Source organism: Podarcis pityusensis (genome assembly GCF_964106645.2).
Source record: "Podarcis pityusensis genome assembly, chromosome: 16".
Lineage (NCBI taxonomy): Eukaryota > Metazoa > Chordata > Lepidosauria > Squamata > Lacertidae > Podarcis > Podarcis pityusensis.
In genome coordinates this window covers 5,741,246-5,760,775 of record NC_138041.1, presented here as the reverse complement: position 1 = coordinate 5,760,775, position 19,530 = coordinate 5,741,246, and the positions used below count along the sequence as shown (strand labels likewise).

Genomic DNA, 19,530 nt, shown 5'->3' with positions numbered 1-19,530 from the left:
ATGAGGAAATCTTTGCAGGTGACCAGCAGTGACCTGGGCTTCTTGGCACACACAAGGCAGGAGGGCAGTGGATTGACTGCAGAAGGGATCATTCTTTCTTTATTTGTATTTCCTTCAAGTATTCCTTCCAGGGCTTACCATCTGCAAATTCTGCTACCAATCTTTCCAACCCACTGGTCCCCAAAGAGGATGGTACAGCCCCTTGCGGGGAAATGAGATTACCTGGTGGTACTGAGAGCTAAGAAGCGGGCAGGGGGGCACTGGAGGTGTAAATGTCTATCAGACGTTGAAAACCTCGTATCAGTGGGTCACGTTCATCATTTTTTGTTAAACTGATTAAACTACGTAGTTTTAGTTGGATTTTGAATAAACATGCAATTAATTGTTACTGCTTTGAATTTTATTGCTTTGCTTCTGGTGGGCTGTGCGAGCCACTATTCTAAATAATGCTTCTTATAGCATAAAAGTAAAGGGACCCCTGACCGCTAGGTCCAGTCGTGACCGACTCTGGGGTTGCGGTGCTCATCTCACTTTATTGGCCAAGGGAACCGGCGTACAGCTTCCGGGTCATGTGGCCAGCATGACTAAGCCGCTTCTGGCGAACCAGAGCAGCACACAGAAACGCCGTTTACCTTCCCGCCGGAGTGGTACCTTATCTAATTGCACTGGCGTGCTTTCAAACTGCTAGGTTGACAGGAGCAGGGACCGAGCAACGGGAGCTCACCCCGTCGCGGGGATTCGAACCGCTGACCTTCCAATCGGCAAACCCTAGGCTCTGTGGTTTAGACCACAGCACCACCTGTGTCCCTTCTTATAGCATATTATCATTTTATTTATTAAATTTGTATACCACCTCTATACCCGTAGATCTCAGGGTGGTTCACAACATAGGGTAGGGGGCACTGGGGTTGAGTTTATGGAATCAAGGGTGCGGGGACCAAAAAAGGTTAGGGAGCCAGTGAGCTAAGTTCTTTGTCCACACAAGAGCTCATGAAAGGAGAGCTGGAGGCTGCCGGGAAACTATTTCCATTCAAATACATAGGTGCTGTGCCAGTAATAGCATGGATGGATGGATTAGCAATATATCTATTGCTTATTATTGTAGTTTCTAAGCGCTGTGCAAGAGCAATATAGCATAGAGTCAGTGAACATAAACTGTGCATTTTGTGTGACCGTGACAGAATTTTGTTTATGCAGCTATTTTGTACAGAGTTTGCAGTGTTTGCAATTTAATTCAATTTCCTGCCCAGATCGTCTGCCATTCTGGCTGCCAATTTCTCACTACACGCCTCCAAGCCGTTAAATTAACTTCAGCACGCCCTCTTGTGGGTCGTTGGTTTAAAACACTTTATAGAGTGACCCTCTGTAGAAGAGTGAAGTCCTGTACCTTTAGAATCACAGGATCATAGAATTGCGGAGTTGGAAGAGACCATGAGCATCATCTAGTCCAACACCCTGCGCTGCAGAAATCTCAGCCAGATCATCCATGGCAGGTGGCCATCCAAACCTTGGTTAAACTGTGCATGTTATTTAATGGGAGAGGGACATGGACTTGCCTGTTTTCACCGGCCCTGTTTGTCAGAAACACAACCGTAGAGAGAGAGATTACATTGCACATTTGGTGACTGGAGCGGCAATGAAAATACGCATGAACTGGTGTACTGAAAGTTAGCAGGAATGTCTGAATTGGAGATACAGGGATCCTCTCCTTTCTGACTTCATTGCTGGACACCCTGTTTTGTATGCATTTCATTTTTCCAACGGAAGACAGACACCCCCCGCCCACTTTAAGGCGAGTTATTTTTAGCTTCACCTGTTTCAAGCCGGGTGCTTAAAGGAGAAACAGATGAGAGGAAATGAAGGCTTCAAAAATAGATGTATTTTTAATGCCAAACACTTGAGGATTAACGGAGGCCGTACGGAAGCAGTTCAGAAGCGAACACTGTCAGTGCTGGAGGCAGGTTTGGAGAGAGCACAATATGGGAATATGTCTCGTACCCAATCATTGTGATGTGACGTGGCTTGAAGGAATCAAAATCTAGAAATTCATTGCAGGCTACGTCACCACACACACACACACACACAAACACACACACTCATTCTTCTTCCCCTTTTAGTTTCCAGGTCATTCCACGCCAAATCAACTGATTTTAATATTTGACCGTGCTCTCACAACTCAGATTTTCTTCAAAAAAAAAAAAATAGCTATGAGATAGCTCGTAGCTATGTAGATAGCTATGAGATAACCTCAAATTAATTTTTTTAGATTTTTTGGTCCAAATTTGGGTGCAGGATAATTTTTTTGAAAATTTCGATTTTTGAGTGATTTAGGCTAATGCAATTTCTCTGTCAGTTTAGAGAAAACCTCCTGTTTCACTTATTTTTCAACTGGGCTTATTTTGGTATCAAAAGAAAGCTAATTGTGGTCTCTTTCCACATCTTTCCAAAATAAGGTATAAAAATGGTATTAAGTGCCACAGAAAAGGGTCACCAACCATTCAAAGTGAATTTTTGTCATTTTATTCCCGGTAGATTTTATTTCCGGCTGATCGCCGAAGAATTGATACTTTTGAATTCTAGTGCTGGAGGAGACTCTTGAGAGTCCCACGGACTGCAAGAAGATCAAACCTCTCCATTCTGAAGGAAATCAGCCATGAGTGCTCACTGGAAGGACAGATCGTGAAGCTGAGGCTCCAAGACTTTGGCCACCTCATGAGAAGAGAAGACTCCCTGGAAAAGACCCTGATGTTGGGAAAGATTGAGGGCACAAGGAGAAGGGGACGACAGAGGACGAGATGGTGGGACAGTGTTCTTGAAGCTACAAACATGAGTCTGACCAAACTGCGGGAGGCAGTGGAAGACAGGAGGGCCTGGCATGCTCTGGTCCAGGGGGTCACGAAGAGGCGGACACGACTAAACAACAACAGATTCGATAAGCCATAGCACACAAACCACAACTAGCACATGTTTCATACTTTTTTGTAGAATGGGCTAACCATGTACTTGTTATGTTTTAAAAATAAGGAGGGTGTTTTTGTGTCAATAAAATAAATTGATTTTGAAGAATATTTTTTACAAAAAAATATTACAGGTTTAAGGTCTCTTTGAGCCTGAAATAACTCACACATTTGTGAGAATAGTTGAAATTGTACCCTCTTATGTTACAATGTCATCTAATATAGTTTAAAAATTCAGTTTTATTGATTATTTAATAAAAACAAAATACATCTCAGAGCCCTTACTCATTTTATTGTGTAAAACACTTCTGCAATGATATGGTCAAAGCTATTTTGTTTCCAATACATGCGATATGGTCAATGATGGACCAAAAAATCTTTAAAAAAATAATTTGAGGTTATCTCTCAACCTAAAAAAAAATTGAGTCGCGAGAGCACATGGCACCAAGTGATTTGGCGTGGAATGACGCTTCCATGCAACATCAATAACGGATACCAATGACACCATCAGCAGATTACATTCACAGTCTCCACGGACAAATGCAACCTCTCTTAAAGTCTTCAGCTTTAATATATTAATCATTTCTCCCCCCCTTTCTTATTTACATTCCTTAATAATTTCCCTCCCCAATCAGATCCAGTTGGTTTCAATCAGCACACGTTATATGGGCCTAAGGTTGTAATGCACACATCAGCAGTATTAGAGTAAAGGTAAAGGGACCCCTGACTGTTAGGTCCAGTCGCAGACGACTCTGGGGTTCCGCGCTCATCTCGCTCTATAGGCTGAGGGAGCCAGCATTTGTCCACAGACAGTTTCCGGGTCATGTGGCCAGCATGACTAAATCGATTCTGGTGAACCAGAGCAGTGCACGGAAACACCATTTGCCTTCCCACCTGGAGCGGTACCTATTTATCTACTTGCACTTGACGTGCTTTCAAACTGCTGGGTGTGCAGGAGCTGGGACTGAACAACAGGAGCTCACCCCATCATGGGGATTCAAACTGCCGACCTTCCGATCGGCAAGCCCTAGGCTCTGTGGTTTAGACCACAGCACCACCCCGTCCCCTAGTATTAGAGTAAAGGTAAAGGGACCCCTGACCATTAGGTCCAGTCGTGGACGACTCTGGGATTGCGGCACTCATCTCGCTTTATTGGCCAAGGGAGCCAGCATACAGCTTCCGGGTCATGTGGCCAGCATGACTAAGCCGCTTCTGGCGAACCAGAGCAGTGCACGGAAACGCCGTTTACCTTCCCACCAGAGCGGTACCTATTTATCTACTTGCACTTTGACATGCTTTCAAACTGCTTGGTTGGCAGGAGCTGCGACCGAGCAATAGGAGCTCACCCTGTTGCGGGGATTCGAACTGCCGACCTTCCAATCAGCAAGTCCTAGGCTCTGTGGTTTAGACCACAGCGCCACCCGCGTCCCTTAGTATTAGTCTTCCTCATATCAGTAGGCTTGCCCTGGAGTCAACAGGCCACGATGTCAGGGCTCATTCCAGAGAGGAATGTTCTCCTGGGCATGCTACATTGAGATTTGTTGATTCAAGACTACCGAAGCCATTTTGCTGCCTGAGATGGAGGAGAATCATAGCATTGTAGAGTTGGAAGGCACCCAAAAGGTTGTCTAGTCCAATCCCCTTCAAAAAAAACCAAGATGGTGTCCCCCTTCTGGTTCATGTAGAGAAGGCTGTTGGATTGGCAGTTGACTAGAGATGACTTCAGTGCTAGAGATGGTGCCATGACCTTCACTGTACCTGAGACGAGCAGGCGAGCTTAACAGGGTGTCAGGCAGAACATGGGGCACACACAGTAAGAGTGTAAGCAGACATAATTCTCTGTTCCGCCCTATCTTCGCCACTTGCAGCACCAAATAATACGCCAACTGAAGCACAGATGTCATTAGAAATCCATACTTCTCCAAATTTTGCGATGCAGCTGTCTAACAAAGAAAAAGTGTACAAATATGCATCTGCTAGGGTGAAAAGTGTGCATACTTTGGTAAAATAGTGTACAAGAATGCATTCCTAGTAATTGCTTGCAAAAACAATGTGCATATTAGGAGAAATTCTCACCAAAACGCTGACAAATTTTCATGAGGATTTGTTAAATAAATAAAAAATGCTGTGGAAGTGTGACACGCTGGATTTAAGATTTGAGGAATGAGGAGCGGATAGGTCAAAATCAACAGATTTGTCCATTTCCACTCTCAGCTTTTCCTCTCCCTAATAAAGCTTTGAAGGTCAGGGTGCCCTGCTTCCATCCATCCCAGATTCTTACAGCTTTACAGTTTGTCCTGTCCCATGTTTGCTGACGGCCATACTTCTGGGGGAGTCAACCCCATTCACTATCCTCTCAAACTAGCACCATACAACTTTCCACCAGTCCCCAGAAACCTTCAGAAGTGTAGCTGCAACGCTGAAAGGACCAATGTGATGGCGAGGAGGAAGGCCGAGCAATGGGACAAGCAAGCTGTGTCGCTTTGGAAGAGGTGGTGCTTCTTGGCATCCGGGTGGAAGACTTTGGCGTCCTCCAAGGCAGCGTGCGCAGCCAGCGTAAAGTTGACGTCTCCCGATGTCACCACGTCAAAGACGCACGACTGGAAGTAGACGTCCTCCACCGGCAGCTTCTCCTTGCACAGGATCTGGGCCTTCTGCGCGGGGATGGCTCCGTTGCTGCAGCAGCATTCGGTCTGGGAGATGCGCTGGCTGGGAGGGCAGCCTCCCACACACAGCTGAAGGTCCTGCTCCTCCGTGAAGGAGCGCACCACGTCCTCGGCCGCCCGGATGGAGAAAGAGAGCTGCCTCCCTGCCTGGCGCACGGCAATGGTGGTGCCGATGTAGGTGGCGAGGATCTCCACGTGCTGCCCGGGTGTGCGCTCGTTGATGCTCAAGCTTTTCCCTCCAGGCTTCTCACCCCCGTTCGTGGATCCGTCCTCGAAAGCCGCCGGCAGGTTGTCGATCTCCGCCTGGTAGACTTTCTGGTCTATGCACTCCTTCATGTTCTTGAATATGATGGTGAGCTGAAAAGAGAGACGTAAAAAGGTAAGGTAAAGGACCCCTGGATGGTTAAGTCCAATCAAAGGCGACTATGGGGTTGAGGGGCTCAACTCACTTTCAGGCCAAGGGAGCCGGTGTTTGTCCACAGACAGCTTTCCGGGTCATGTGGCCAGCATGACTAAAGCGCTTCTGGAGCAATGGGACATTGGAAACCAGAGTGCATGGAAACGCTGTTTACCTTCCTGCCGCAGTTGTGACTATTTATCTACTTGCACTGGTGTGCTTTCGAACTGCTAGGTTGGCTGGGACAGAGCAATGGGAGCTCACTCCGTCATGGGGATTTGAACCGCCGACCTTTTGATTTGCAAGCCCAGGAGGCTCAGTAGTTTAGACCACAGCACTATTTCATGCTCTCCATGTGTGGCCAAGCCACTTAATCTTCCCTGGGAGTGTGAAAGCTGTGAGCTGACCCATTTATTATTTTTCAAAAATGTGTACAGGCAAGAGAAATGCACACTGAAACCCTGACAGATTTTTCAGGAGGAATTTTGTATGTTTGTGGGTAGTGGGTATGTGTATCTGTGTGTATAAATACATATGCATATACATACACACACACACGGGACGCGGGTGGCGCTCTGGTCTAAACCACTGAGCCTAGTGCTTGCCGATTGGAAGGTTGGCAGTTCAAATCCCCGTGACGGGGTGAGCTCCCATTGCTCTGCCCCAGCTCTTGCCAACCTAACAGTTCGAAAGCACAAAGTGCAAGTAGATAAATAGGTACCGCTCCGGTGGGAATGTAAACGGTGTTTCCGTGCGCTGCTCTGGTTTCGCCAGAAGTGGCTTAGTCATCCTGGCCACATGACCTGGGAAAACTGTCTGCGGACCAACACCAGCTTCCTCAGCCAGTAAAGCGAGATGAGCGCCGCAACCCTAGAGTCATCCATGACTGGACTTAACTGTCAGGGGTCCTTTACACACACACACACACACAGAGAGAGAGAGAGAGAGAGAGAGAGATTGATTCAGAGAATCATAGAGTTGGAAGAGATCTCAAGGGTCATCTGGTCCAGCCCCTGCAATGCAGGAATCCCAGCTAAGGAATCTCTGACAGATGGCCATCCAAGAGCCCCGTGTACTTCAGAACATACGTCCTCTCAGGTATCTCTCTTCTCCTGCTCTCTAGTTGTCCATGTACGAACTTGAAGAGTCCTCCTAGGGGATTCGTCGCTCCTTAAGGGAAGTGGTAGCATCAGCCCTAGGCAGTTTCCCGGTTCTTGACATCTGCAGGGCAGCCACTTGGGCCTCTGCTCATACTTTTGCAAAGAATTATGAAACAGGCAGAATTTTCCTCGGCTGACACTGCATTTGGGAGAAAGGCACTGCGGAGGGTTGTTCGTATTTGTTCTGCTGCAGAGAAAACCAGCCCTGTCCTTAGAGAATCCTGCTCTGCTGCACCCTATTCATAGAATATTCATTGGCAAAAACAAAAATTGGTACTTGCCATTAATTTCTGTAAACCGGAGGACATCCACCCACCTCTGGTTCCCTCTGCATTCTCTTATTCCTACGGAGTGTGGGTTCATATGCTTTTGTTGTCCTGGTGTGGATCTACACTCGTGGTTTTTAACGTTAAATAAGGGTTTTGATAACATATATGGACAGATGACGTCCTACTTTTAACGTTCACAACACGCTATTAAAATGCAACACAGGTGGGCTGCGCAGAGCAACCAGCCATCAGCAGTAGGGAGACAGCTTTTCAAAGAGGAAAAAAAAGAAAGCTAAAACCCGCTTTAATTAACAAGCATGCCCTGTGATGTTTTAGAATGATATATGTCAGGCATGTCCAACCACTAGATCGTGATCTACCGAAAGATCCCCGGCTGCTCGTGGCAGATCGCGGGATCATTCCCAAAACAACCCTGGGCAGCCCCCCCTTTAAAAAGCTCAAAAACTCTGGGCAATCCTCCCCCTGCACACACACCCCACGCACGCTTCTCCTCCCTCCAGTGATAATCAGTAGATCACTGCCAGTTTTTTTATATACTGGGAGTACATCGCAGTCTCTTGGGAGATGGACATGCCTGAATTATATTTAATATCTTTCTCATAACGTTAAAACAGTTCAGTGTAGATCCATCCCTGGTTTCAACGGAGATGTAAGTGTGGTGTTGTGTAACTTCCGAATGTGTCTCCTGTGGCATAATTTTTTGTATGGGGCATGGTGACCACGCTTTGCTTGTGTTTTTTCAGGGCCATCCTTAGCTCTGCCAGATCTGGAGGGTCTCCTCCCCCTAGAAGAGGTGAGAGAAGACTTGGAAGGCCCTGGCTATCCAGTCCAGTGGGAGGAGTGAGCCCCATATGAACCCCACCCCTGGCTGGTTCTGATATATACAGTGTTGGAATCTTAGATACTGTGGTGATCACACAGGGTCCCCAGACATTTAACGGTCTATTGATCCCTGTGCCACCACTGTGCTCGCTTCCCTGCTGCCACCAACCAGTTACTCTCTGGTAAAACACTGAGTCCAGACAGTTGTTAAAAATGAACCAAAAAAACCCCCAAGTTTATTTTACAGACATTAACAAGTTTATGGTTTCTCCGATAATATTCGTGTCAGTATCTTAACTTTAGTTTCTTTACCGGCCTATACCTTCCTAATACCTTCTGACTGATTATCTCAACTGTTTGACTGACGTCTCTTAACAAATTCTCTCACTCTCTCACACCAGACTAGCCCAACCCAGACTTATCTTATCTGTCTCTTCTAACTCTAGACTGTCTTCTCCACTCTAACTCTAACTCCTCCCCCTGGGTTCCCATTGGTTAGTCATTTTACAATTAGTTAACCCTTTCCCTATGAACCCAGTATGATGTCACACTCCTAGTGTGATGGCCTGGGATTCGGACTTGGAGGCTGAACCTGAGGAATTCCAGCCTGCACAGGATTCCCCGCCTCTAGAACCAGCTGAGCTGGGACTGGGGCCTGAGCCTGAAGGGTCCTCACCTGTGCTGGATCCTCAGGTGCAGGCACCAGCTGAGTCTGCTCTGGCTCCTGAGGTGATGGAGGACACATTGCCTCCAGGTGCTCCACTCTCAGCCCCGTTGGGGGAGGCTGAGGTTGGCTCTGGGTCCAGTAACCCTCCAGCCTCTCCTGAGCTGCAGAGGCTCAGGGCAGAGAGGCGAAGGGAACTAAGTTCCCGCAGGAGCAGTGCTCGCCTCCAGGCCAGGAGAGGCGAGCCACCTGTGGACTGGGGCCGCCCTATGCCTCGGGGCAGATAAAAGCCAGCCAGCCCCGGGACCAACGTTGTTGGTAGCCAGTTCCTGCCTGCACCCTGTCCTGCCAGATCTCCTGACCTCACCCGACTCCCTGCCTTGGACCCTGCTTCAGCTTTGACGGACGGCCTCAACACTGCTCCCTCGGACTGGACTCGGACCTCGCCTCACGGAAACCCACGGGACCAGCGCACCTAGGAGGGCAAATGCCACAGATGCAATTTGTTAGAAATACCCATAGTAATTATGAGGCTATCTCCCTGGTCACACCACCAATGAAACAAGCCATGGGAAACTTTAATGGGACACCTGTAGAGGTCACCGTTTCTTACCTTGCTAGTAGCTGTTGCGTTTGATCCTTTCAAGACAGGGTAGCTCGTCGCTTGAGCAAACAAATAGTTGTTGTCCAGGAGCGGCCAGGAACCTTCCACTCTGCATGTGTGGAACTCGTCGCTGAAAGTCCGTACGTGGGGGTCCCCAAACGTGGCGCAGTGCTGGTACGTTGGGGGTCTGTTGTGCTTCCGGGAAAAGCTCTTCTCGTAATCGCAGATCTCCGGGGGTTCCAAACCCTGGTGTGCAGGGGGTGGCGCAGGGGGTTGCCGCGGCGAAGTGGGCCCCTCTTTGGAGCACTTGTTCTGGATCATGAGGTCCTCAATGCCGTGGACGGCAGAGTGGTAGGCGAGGTCCCCACGGCAGTTACGGGCCGTCCTGCGAGTGCAGCGGGAGTAGGAGCGCAGGGTGTTGCAGTAGCTGGCGTGCTTGTTGGGGCCACGCAAGTTGAGTGTGGCGGCCACGTACTCGGAGTTGCAGCGCAAGATCTTGCAGTGGGAATATGCTGCAGGGCAGGACCCAAATAGCAACAATGGTAACGGTAGGAAGAGAAAGGAAAAAAACAGCTGTGAAGATCAGAGTCAAGTAAAACGTTCTGATTTACATTTCAAAATATTCATTCAAACAACCTTAAACCAATGACTTCCCTTCTTCTCTTTCCGTGGTTCATTTTGCATACCATACATCCCTGCATGTTTTACATGAACTAAACCAGGGGTAGGCAAACTAAGGCCCGGGGGCCGGATCTTGCCCAATCACCTTCTAAATCTGGCCCACAGACGGTCCGGGAATCAGCGTGTTTTTACATGAGTAGAATGTGTCCTTTTATTTAAAATGCATCTCTGGGTTATTTTGTGGGGCCTGACTGGTGTTTTTACATGAGTAGAATGTGCTTTTATTTAAAATCTGGGTTATTTGTGGGGCATAGGAATTTGTTCATTACCCCCCCCCCCAAAAAAAAATAGTCCGGCCCCCCCACAAGGTCTGAGGGACGGTGGAATGGCCCCTGCTGAAAACGTTTGCTGACCCCTAAACTAAACTATTCACTAATCCATTATTACTTCCATCAAAACTTCTTTTCCCTGTTGAATTTATCTTAATGCTACCAGAGTTTTTAAATGAACACAATTTTCTCCATATACTGTATTCAGTAAGCATTTTCCAGTCTTCTTTAAACGTATACTCTTCTTGTTCTCTTATTCTATATGTTAAATCCGCAAGCTGCACGTATTCTGTCAGTTTAAGTTGCCACTCTTCTTTGGTTGGGACCTCACTCGTTTTCCATTTTTGAGCTAACAAAACATGGGCCGCAGTAGTGGCAGACTTAAATAGTCTTTTTTGACACCTGGGAATTTCCCTCTGAATTATCCCCAATGAAAAGGACTCTGCTTTTTTTTTTTTTTTTTTAAAAAGGTACTTTAAAAGGTAATAAATTATAAGTTATAAGACTAAATTCTTCCGACATATAAAACAGTTCAGTGTTCGTTGCAGTGCCATGCTGGCAGGGATCCACTGGATCACGTGGGGCAGCTGAGTGGGGGGTGGGGACCCCTTGTTTCACCCTCCTTCCTTGCAAAGATAACTGTGGAGAATTCAGCAACACACTCGTACAATCACTGAGCTGCAGTCCTTGCCCTAAAAATAATATCCAGTCCTAAAAATAATATCCAGTTTCCCAGTCCTTGTGGTTCTGAATAAAGGGCTGGAGATTTAATATGTTTCCCTTGATGATAGTAAGAGGAAGATATTTAGCTCTCCCAGAAGCGGAGCGTCTCTGCAAATGTGGTAGGCAGGAACCTGATACGTTGGAGCATATTTTCTTTTCTTGTGATTTTGGCATTTATGCCAGAAGACAATTGTTAGAGGCCTTACAATCTAACAGGCTCAGTTCTATGCTGCCAACGGTTCAGGGCGTGCTCTCGGACAGGAATGATCAAATCACTTTAATAGTGGCTAAATTTTTGAGTGCTGTCCATGAGGAAAGACTGGGCCATTATAGAGAGATTTAGTGGTTCTTGAATTGTCGGTGATGTGGTAGTGTTATATTGTTTTATTTATGCAAATTGTTATGCTGAATTCATATTTTCCGCAATCTGTATACTGCGTTTGATTTATAATGTGTATGCCTAATAAAGGATTGATTGATTGATTGATTGATTGATTGAATGAATGAATAAAGGGCTGGTTTAAACAGGTACAGTGGTACCTCGGGTTACAGGTGCTTCAAGTTACATACACTTCAGGTTACAGACTCCGCTAACCCAGAAATAGTACCTTGAGTTAAAAACTTTGCTTCAGGATGAGAACAGAAATTATGCTCTGGTGGCGCGGCGGCAGCAGGAATTCCCATTACCTAAAGTGGTGCTTCAGGTTAAGAACAGTTTCAGGTTAAGAACAGACCTCCGGAACGAATTAAGTACTTAACCCAAGGTACCACTGTATAGCAGAAGAGTCTTCTGGATCCAGCCAATGGCCTGTCGAGTCCTTACCATGTCTACAAAGCAGGAGAAGGAAGAGCGCTTTAATGATGAAACCAGCATTCGTCGAGCGTCCCGGCCTCATGGAGCAGGCGAGTCTCCCCATTCCAATCCATCCAGAGTTTAGGAACGTTTCTTACCCAGATTGTTCCTCTCCCTCCGTTCTCATTGCTTCCTTCTTTCTTTCAGTGGTTGCCTGGAAGAAAAGCCAAATAATAATAGTAATAATAATAATAATAATAATTTATTAATACCCCGCCCATCTGGCTGGGTTTCCCCAGCCACTCTGGGCAGCTCCCAATAGAATATATAAAACACAATAAAACATCAAGCATTAAAAACTTCCCTAAACAGGGCTGCCTTCAGATGTCTTCTTAAAGTCTGGTAGTTGTTTTTCTCTTTGACATCTGATGGGAGGGCGTCCCACAGGGCAGGTGCCACTACCGAGAAGGCCCTCTGCCTGGTTCCACGTAACCTCTCTACTTGCAGGGAGGGAACCGCCAGAAGGCCCTCGGAGCTGGACCTCCATGTCCGGGCCAAACGATGGAAGGAGGAAACACTCCTTCAGGTATGGCCGAGGCTGTTTACGGCTTTAAAGGTCAGCACTAACACTCTGAATTGTGCTCAGAAATGTAGAAAAAGGCAGAAAAGACAGATTCTATACCAAACATACATCTGCATGATGGATTGATTTTCAATTCATTTATATACCACTTGATTTTTATTTTTAAGAAAAGGAACTTCACAACAGTTTATAAAAAAGAATAAAGCTTTTTTAAAAAACCATTTAAAATATTCAAAATGTAATTAAAATCAAGGATAAGCTATAAAAAAACAAAACCAAGTTAACTACCACATGTCAACGTTCTGCTTGTTCAAATAGGCTTTCCCCAAATGGCAATGTTTTCAGCGGGAGCCACAAAGAATACAGCGAAGAAGGCACCTGCCTGAAGTCAATGGGCATGATTCTGATTGAGAGTCTTGCACTCGCCCCTTTTCTTTTCAAAATAAAAACAATACAAAGTTTCTGGCATGAACTTTGATTTGCACATTTGGTGAAATTTGGGTAGGTGGCAATTTTTGGAGAACTTGCTGTTTTTGAGGATTGCACCAGGTTTGACTGGTAATAATGCTTCCCCTAAAATGCTTAGCAGGGAGAAGACTTCCTTCAACTGGTTGGACGGTGTCTGTCCTGAAAATATAAAAGGTAAAGGTAAAGGGACCCCTGACCATTAGGTCCAGTCGTGGCCGACTCTGGGGTTGCGGCACTCATCTCGCTTTACTGGCCAAGGGAGCCGGCGTACAGCTTCCGGGTCATGTGGCAAGCATGACTAAGCCACTTCTGGCAAACCAGAGCAGCGCACGGAAACGCCATTTACCTTCCCGCGGGAGTGGTACCTATTTATCTACTTGCACTTTGACGTGCTTTCGAACTGCTAGGTTGGCAGGAGCAGGGACCAAGCAATGGGAGCTCACCTCGTCTGCTTGTATATCCATATATATATATATATATATATATATATATATATACACACACACACACAGAGAGAGAGAGAGAGAGAGTCGTACTCTGCTTACATAACCGTCTAGATACATAAACTTTGGGATGCGAACGCAGCAAACCCAGAAGTATTTTTCTGGGTTTCGCCATGCACACATGCACAGAAGTGATCCTCCGGTTGTGAATTCCTCGGGATGTGGCCGGATCTCCAGAACGGATCCCGTTCGCAACCGGAGGTACCACTGTATACACACAGACATGCTATACTAAGCTACCATACACTGAAATGTTAAAATGTTTGTCTTTTTTAATTGCCCTTGAATCTTCCTGCCACACTTGCCATCCCCTCCTGCCACACACCCTGGCATAGGGTTTCGGGCACCGTCCTCCCCCAGCCCCATCTAGAGATGCCCCGTGGGGATTCAAACCTGGGACCTTCTGCTTGCAAAGCAGGAGCTCTGCCGACAGAGCAGTAGCCCTTCTCGGCGATAAAATTGCAGCATTTCACCACCACCCTGAAGGTAGATGACGCGATGCCCCTTTGGGCATTTCTCAAGAAGAGTGGATACCTTCTAGATCATAACAGCAAGCCAAAACTGGGTTTAATGCATCTTCCCTCTGAGTTGCAGCAACTGATATAAATGCTTTGCTTTGTGGAGAACGGAGGTGAGTTGCTATCATCGAAAGCCATCAATGAATCAGCACCAAGGCCTGGAATATCACCTGCCTTGAGCTTCATTAACCCTATTCAGCTGCACTCTCTCTCACACACACACATTCTATTTTCTTCTCCCCTTCATCTGGTTTCTGTTTGGAAAAGGAACTGGAAGAATTAACTCAGGGAGCAGGGGTTTGGGGTCTTTTTTTAAAATGAAACACCACTCCATAAACCATTCCCCCCCCCCATTCTTTATAATCACACTTTCATCCAGGGACGTCGAATAACTTACCAAAAAAATCATTCCGTCGAAAATCTAACCATAACATGCATCCTCCAATTAGTTATGCATAATGGTATATATTTTTGTCCCTACTCATTTCTCCTAATTTTTTTCCCCTTTCTCCCTCTCCTTTAACCCCTCCCCCCCCCAAATTGTTCTCTCTTCAAATCTTTAACCATGTGCACAGATTATTCATTCTAATTTGGATGCTTGGTTTGGCTTCCCCCAATGCTATCCAATTCCTATAACTTGTCCATTTGTTCAAAATTTTTTGACGTTTGTTTTCCCATGTATCTTCTGTCATTACCTGCTCAAATATATCAGATTGTATATATTCAAAAACATAGTCATTCCATTTTTCCATTGTCTATTTATCCTTTTCTTTCCATCCTGACGCAATAACAAGCATACCAGCTAAGATCATAATTTTATACCAAACGTGCTCTTTTCTACCTCTCCATAAACCTTTCCCACTTAGCACTACCTCTGTCTCATCTTTTGGCCAAGCCGATTCTTTAAAGAAACAGATACGAAGCGATGCACGAAGATGCCTTTGAGCATGTGCAGAGTGCCCCTCTTTCACCCACTGCAACCTGCTGTCACAAGAAAGGAGGCAGCTCCCCTCTGAGGATACATATTCAAAATGGTATATATCTCAAAACTAAGTGGTATGTATCTCTTTCCGTGTGTGTGTGTGTGTGTGCATGTATGAAATGAAATTCAGAAAGAATAAACCAAAATGCTTACCTCGATGTGAACTAGAATGCTGCTTCGTCAAACTCCCCCTGCGGGGAAACTGCCAGCTTTCCTCCATAAACTCCCCCAGCGGCCCGCAGCTCCTGCCTTCTCGTGATAATCGAGGGGGAAAAGACATCAATTGCTGGTGGCCAGCAGCCTAGAGACAGCTGAGCCGCTGCAACCTGATCTGTCCCCCAAAAGGCAAAGGTCCGCAACAGATGCTTTAAAAATAGGTTGTAGTATTTTGGATCCCGAAAGCAGAATTTGGGGGCGGGCAGAAGGCCATATCCCAGAGGCGGCTGGTTTTATTTTAGTAACTGACACCTAGTATATACACACACACACTTTTCCTCTGAATATTAATTGCAGGTCATCACAAATGGGGAGTGATCTGCTGCTGTTCGCTGGGCCCCTGATTGGCCGCTTTGAGAACAGGAGGGTGGACTAGATGGACTCTCTTTGGCCTGATCCAGCATGGTGGCATCTTAGAAATACATTTTGCAGACCCAGAATGGGAAGAGGGAAGGGGAAGGACCTGGGAGAGATCTGCAGAAATGGAGTGTTCAGCCCTCAGGGAACTGTAGTGATACCCGTCCTCCTGAGTCGTCACTCACAACTGCGAAAAACGTGGATTAATTCACACCTACCAAGGGACGCGGGTGGCGCTGTGGGTTAAACCACAGAGCCTAAGACTTGCTGATCAGATGGTCGGCGGTTCGAATCCCCACGACGGAGTGAGCTCCCGTTGCTCGGTCCCTGCTCCTGCCAACCTAGCAGTTCGAAAGCACGTCAAAGTGCAAGTAGATAAATAGGTACCACTCTGGCAGGAAGGTAAACAGTGTTTCCATGCGCTGCTCTGGTTTGCCAGAAGCGGCTTAGTCATGCTGGCCACATGACCTGGAAGCTGTACGCCGGCTCCCTCGGCCAATAAAGCGAGATGAGCGCTGCAACCCCAGTCGGTCACGACTAGACCTAATGGTCAGGGGTCCCTTTACCCTTTACCTACCAAAGTCACACTTTCTGAAACAAATACACGAATTTAAAAAAAGTCACTCCTGCCTTCAGAATCTGCAGTTCTCTGAATTTGGCACCGCAGTTCCCCAGCCAAGTCACGAAAATTCATATACCAAAGCATACATCTGCTGGTGAAAAGAAAACACACAGAAACGCCTTAACTCAGGGGAACTTGTTTTGCAAAAATGTACATTGTAGGGGGAAATTACCTCTTATTTTAGGAGACATCTTCACTAAAATGCTGGTGAATTTTCACGATGACTTTCCTCCTCCCCACAAAAAAGTAAAAGAAATTACAAACTGACGTGTCAAGGAGGAGAACAGAGAATGACATGAGGGCAGGTGAGGCCCTGGTTTAAAATCTAAATTGACATATTTCCCCTGTCTTTATTCTCAGCCTCAAATATATTTCTATAGGCCTCTTAACCACAGTTGCTCCATCTTTCCCCTTCTGTCAAAGTCTGCTGCATAGTCAGCATCTGGATTGCATCCTCCTCGGGGCAAGGGACTGTATTTGTTGTTTGAGCCGCAAAGTGCCACACACATTCACAACTCGGCATTTGCAACAAAGACCTCATCATGATAACGGGAACCAAAAACTCCCAGATTCTAGATGCACGAAATTTTGCGTGAAAAATGTTCAGCATCTCCAAATAGGCACATTTTATTGTGATCTTGCCTGATATTTATTTTACACATTTTTGCAAGGCAGTTTCCCCTAGTAGATAATGTTACTTTCATGCACGCTTTCCGCTAATATACACATTTCTATACAATTTTGAAGTGTCGGAGAAGCGCATTGCAAATTCAGAGAAGTGCAAATTGCAAAATTCAGAGAAGTGCAAATTTTAAAGGATAGCTTCGTTTCACTTTGCATGGGGTTGCCATATTTCAAAAAGTAAAAACCAGGACACCCCAAAAGTTTTTAGGAAGACCCGTTTTTTTTACAAAAAAAAAAATCCAGAACAAAATGCCACCTTTTGGAAATTCCACCTTTGAAATCCCAGTAATGTCCAGATGTAACCCTAACTTTACATGTTGTTTTGAGAAGCATTACAGTATTTTCTGGTGGGGGGGGGGAGGCCTGTCACCAATTTGCTGTGCTTGATCTGGCATCTCTGGGTAAGGTTTAGGTCTAGGAGAGATCCCTGCTTGAAACCCTGGAAAGCTGCTTCCAATCCATGTAGTCAACTAGGTGCACCAATTGGTGGTGCTGTGGTCTAAACCACAGAGCCTAGGGCTTGCCGATCAGAAGGTTGGCAGTTCGAATCCCTGCGATGGGGTGAGCTCCTGTTGCTTGGTCCCTGCTCCTGCCAACCTGGCCATTCGAAAGCATCTCAAAGTGCAAGTAGATAAATAGGTACCACTCCAGCGGGAAGGTAAATGGTGTTTCCGTGCGCTGCTCTGGTTCACCAGAAGCGGCTTAGTCTGCTGGCCACATGAGCCGGAAGCTGTACGCTGGTTTCCTTGACCAGTAAAGTGAGATGAGCACAGCAACCCCAGAATCAGCCACGACTGGATCTAATGGTCAGGGGTCCCTTTACCTTTACATGCCCTATGCCCTTAGTTAAATTGGAACCATGACACAGGGAAAGGGAATAGCTTAGTGGCGGAGGAACTGCTTTGCTCGCGCCACACTGAATTTTTTATTGATAAGAAATACTTTGGAAAACTTCCCTAAACAGGGCTGCCTTCAGATGTCTTCTAAAAGTCTGGTAGTTGTTCTCTTTGACATCTGATGGGAGGGTGTTCCACAGGGCGGGTGCCACCACCGAGAAGGCCCTCTGCTGGTTCCCTGTAGCTTTGCTTCTTACAGTGAGGGAACCACCAGAAGGCCCTCGGTGCTGGACCTCAGTGTCCAGGCAGAACAATAGGGGTGGAGACGCTCCTTTTGGTCTACTGGACTGAGGCAGTTTAGGGCTTTAAAGGTCAACAACAACACTTTGAATTGTGCTCGGAAACGTACTGGGAGCCAATGTAGGTCTTTCATGGGACATCCATGAAGTATTAAACAAGGCAACTACATAAGGACATGAATCATTCCCAAGGTATAATACTGACTGTCCATCAATCTTCCTGCCACACTTACCTCTCCCACCACACCAGTGTGGCATGCCACACCCTTTGAGAACCACTGGTATAGACAATACTGAACAAGGTCAATTAGCAAACTGAACCAAATCATCCCACCCCTGTTGCTATTGCAGCTAGGAGCATCTCACAGAACCCAAAAGGGCAAGGCTGAAAATTATGGGTCGAGAGGATAGAATTTGTGGGTTGAGCGGACAGAATTTGTTGCAGCCATGCATGGGGAATGCAGGCAAAGTTGTTGCATATGCCAGGTGTTCAGGGAGCAAAGGTGGCAGTCCCTACCATCTGTTGTTGCAGATTTTTCTCAACGTGCCTTGTCAGTATGACTTGGGGAAAGGAAGGGAGAACACTCAGCCCTGCAAACCTCTTGTAGGAATTTTGCATTTTTTAAAAAAATAATAATGAGTGAATGGCTGAGATTAGAAGCTAAAGTGGAACTGCCTCTTTCCACCAAACTCTCTGTGGAAACAGGAGTGGCAACTTAGCTGATGCCAAGACCTCTTCCACCATTAGTTGAGTTGCACCTTGCCACAACTGCAGCTTAAATATATTTCTATCTGCCTTTCCCATCTCCCCTCTTTCCAATTGCTCTCTGAAAGTATTTTATGGAAGAAACGGCTACCCATTAAAAAAAAAAAATCAGCAATGCCCATCTTCATGAAACAGGCAAGACCAATGTTGCCCTATCTGAAAATGGTGCCTTTTCTGAATCCTCTTAGCCATTGGCAAAACTCAAGTTTTGTTTAACACCAAGTTGGCCGTGCAGATTTTAGAAAATCTCTCCCAAACCTGGGCATCACCACTCACTTCCTTGATCGTTGGAGAGACATTCTGGAAGACGTTGGCACTGGATTTCTTTCTAAGAGCCCAGAACTCCACGGTGGGAATTATGAAGGGGTGGGGGAGACTTCCAAGCCTTCTGCCATTTCCCTTCCCCTTTGGAAGATATGAGATCTGGGAAGAGATGATGAAACTGGGTCACAGCACCAGGCAAAGGAAAAGACAAGGAGCAGAGGGGGGTGGAAAAGGCCGTCATTAGACCCATCTGACACACACCCTCTGGACACGCAGATACAGTACCGTCACCCCCTCTTGGCTAATCTTTGCAGAGGAGCCGGGGGGCACCAGAGATAAATCAAGGGACAGATGCACCTGTTCCGAAAACTGGCATCTGTAAATGGGAGCTTGAGCCAGGGTGGGA

The 19,530-nt window shown here is 46.4% G+C and overlaps 1 protein-coding gene across 4 annotated transcripts; it reads right to left on the bottom strand.

Annotated features, from left to right (window-relative positions):
- Positions 1-1,864: 1,864 nt before the first annotated feature.
- Positions 1,865-19,307, bottom strand: LOC308464987 (hemojuvelin-like). 4 transcript variants are annotated; one of them, XM_080984753.1, is made up of 4 exons: positions 19,119-19,307; positions 12,057-12,240; positions 9,570-10,072; positions 1,865-5,980 (listed from the first exon to the last, which is right to left on the bottom strand). In XM_080984753.1, the coding sequence occupies exons 2-4, from the start codon at positions 12,148-12,150 to the stop codon at positions 5,357-5,359; spliced, it is 1,221 nt and encodes a 406-aa protein (XP_080840879.1). In that variant the 5' UTR covers positions 12,151-12,240; positions 19,119-19,307; the 3' UTR covers positions 1,865-5,356. The 4 variants fall into 4 exon arrangements, with proteins under 4 accessions (XP_080840879.1, XP_080840877.1, XP_080840876.1 ...); XM_080984751.1 differs by having other exon boundaries at positions 19,137-19,307; XM_080984750.1 differs by lacking the exon at positions 19,119-19,307 and adding an exon at positions 15,234-15,386.
- Between the last annotated feature and the right edge of the window lie 223 nt (positions 19,308-19,530).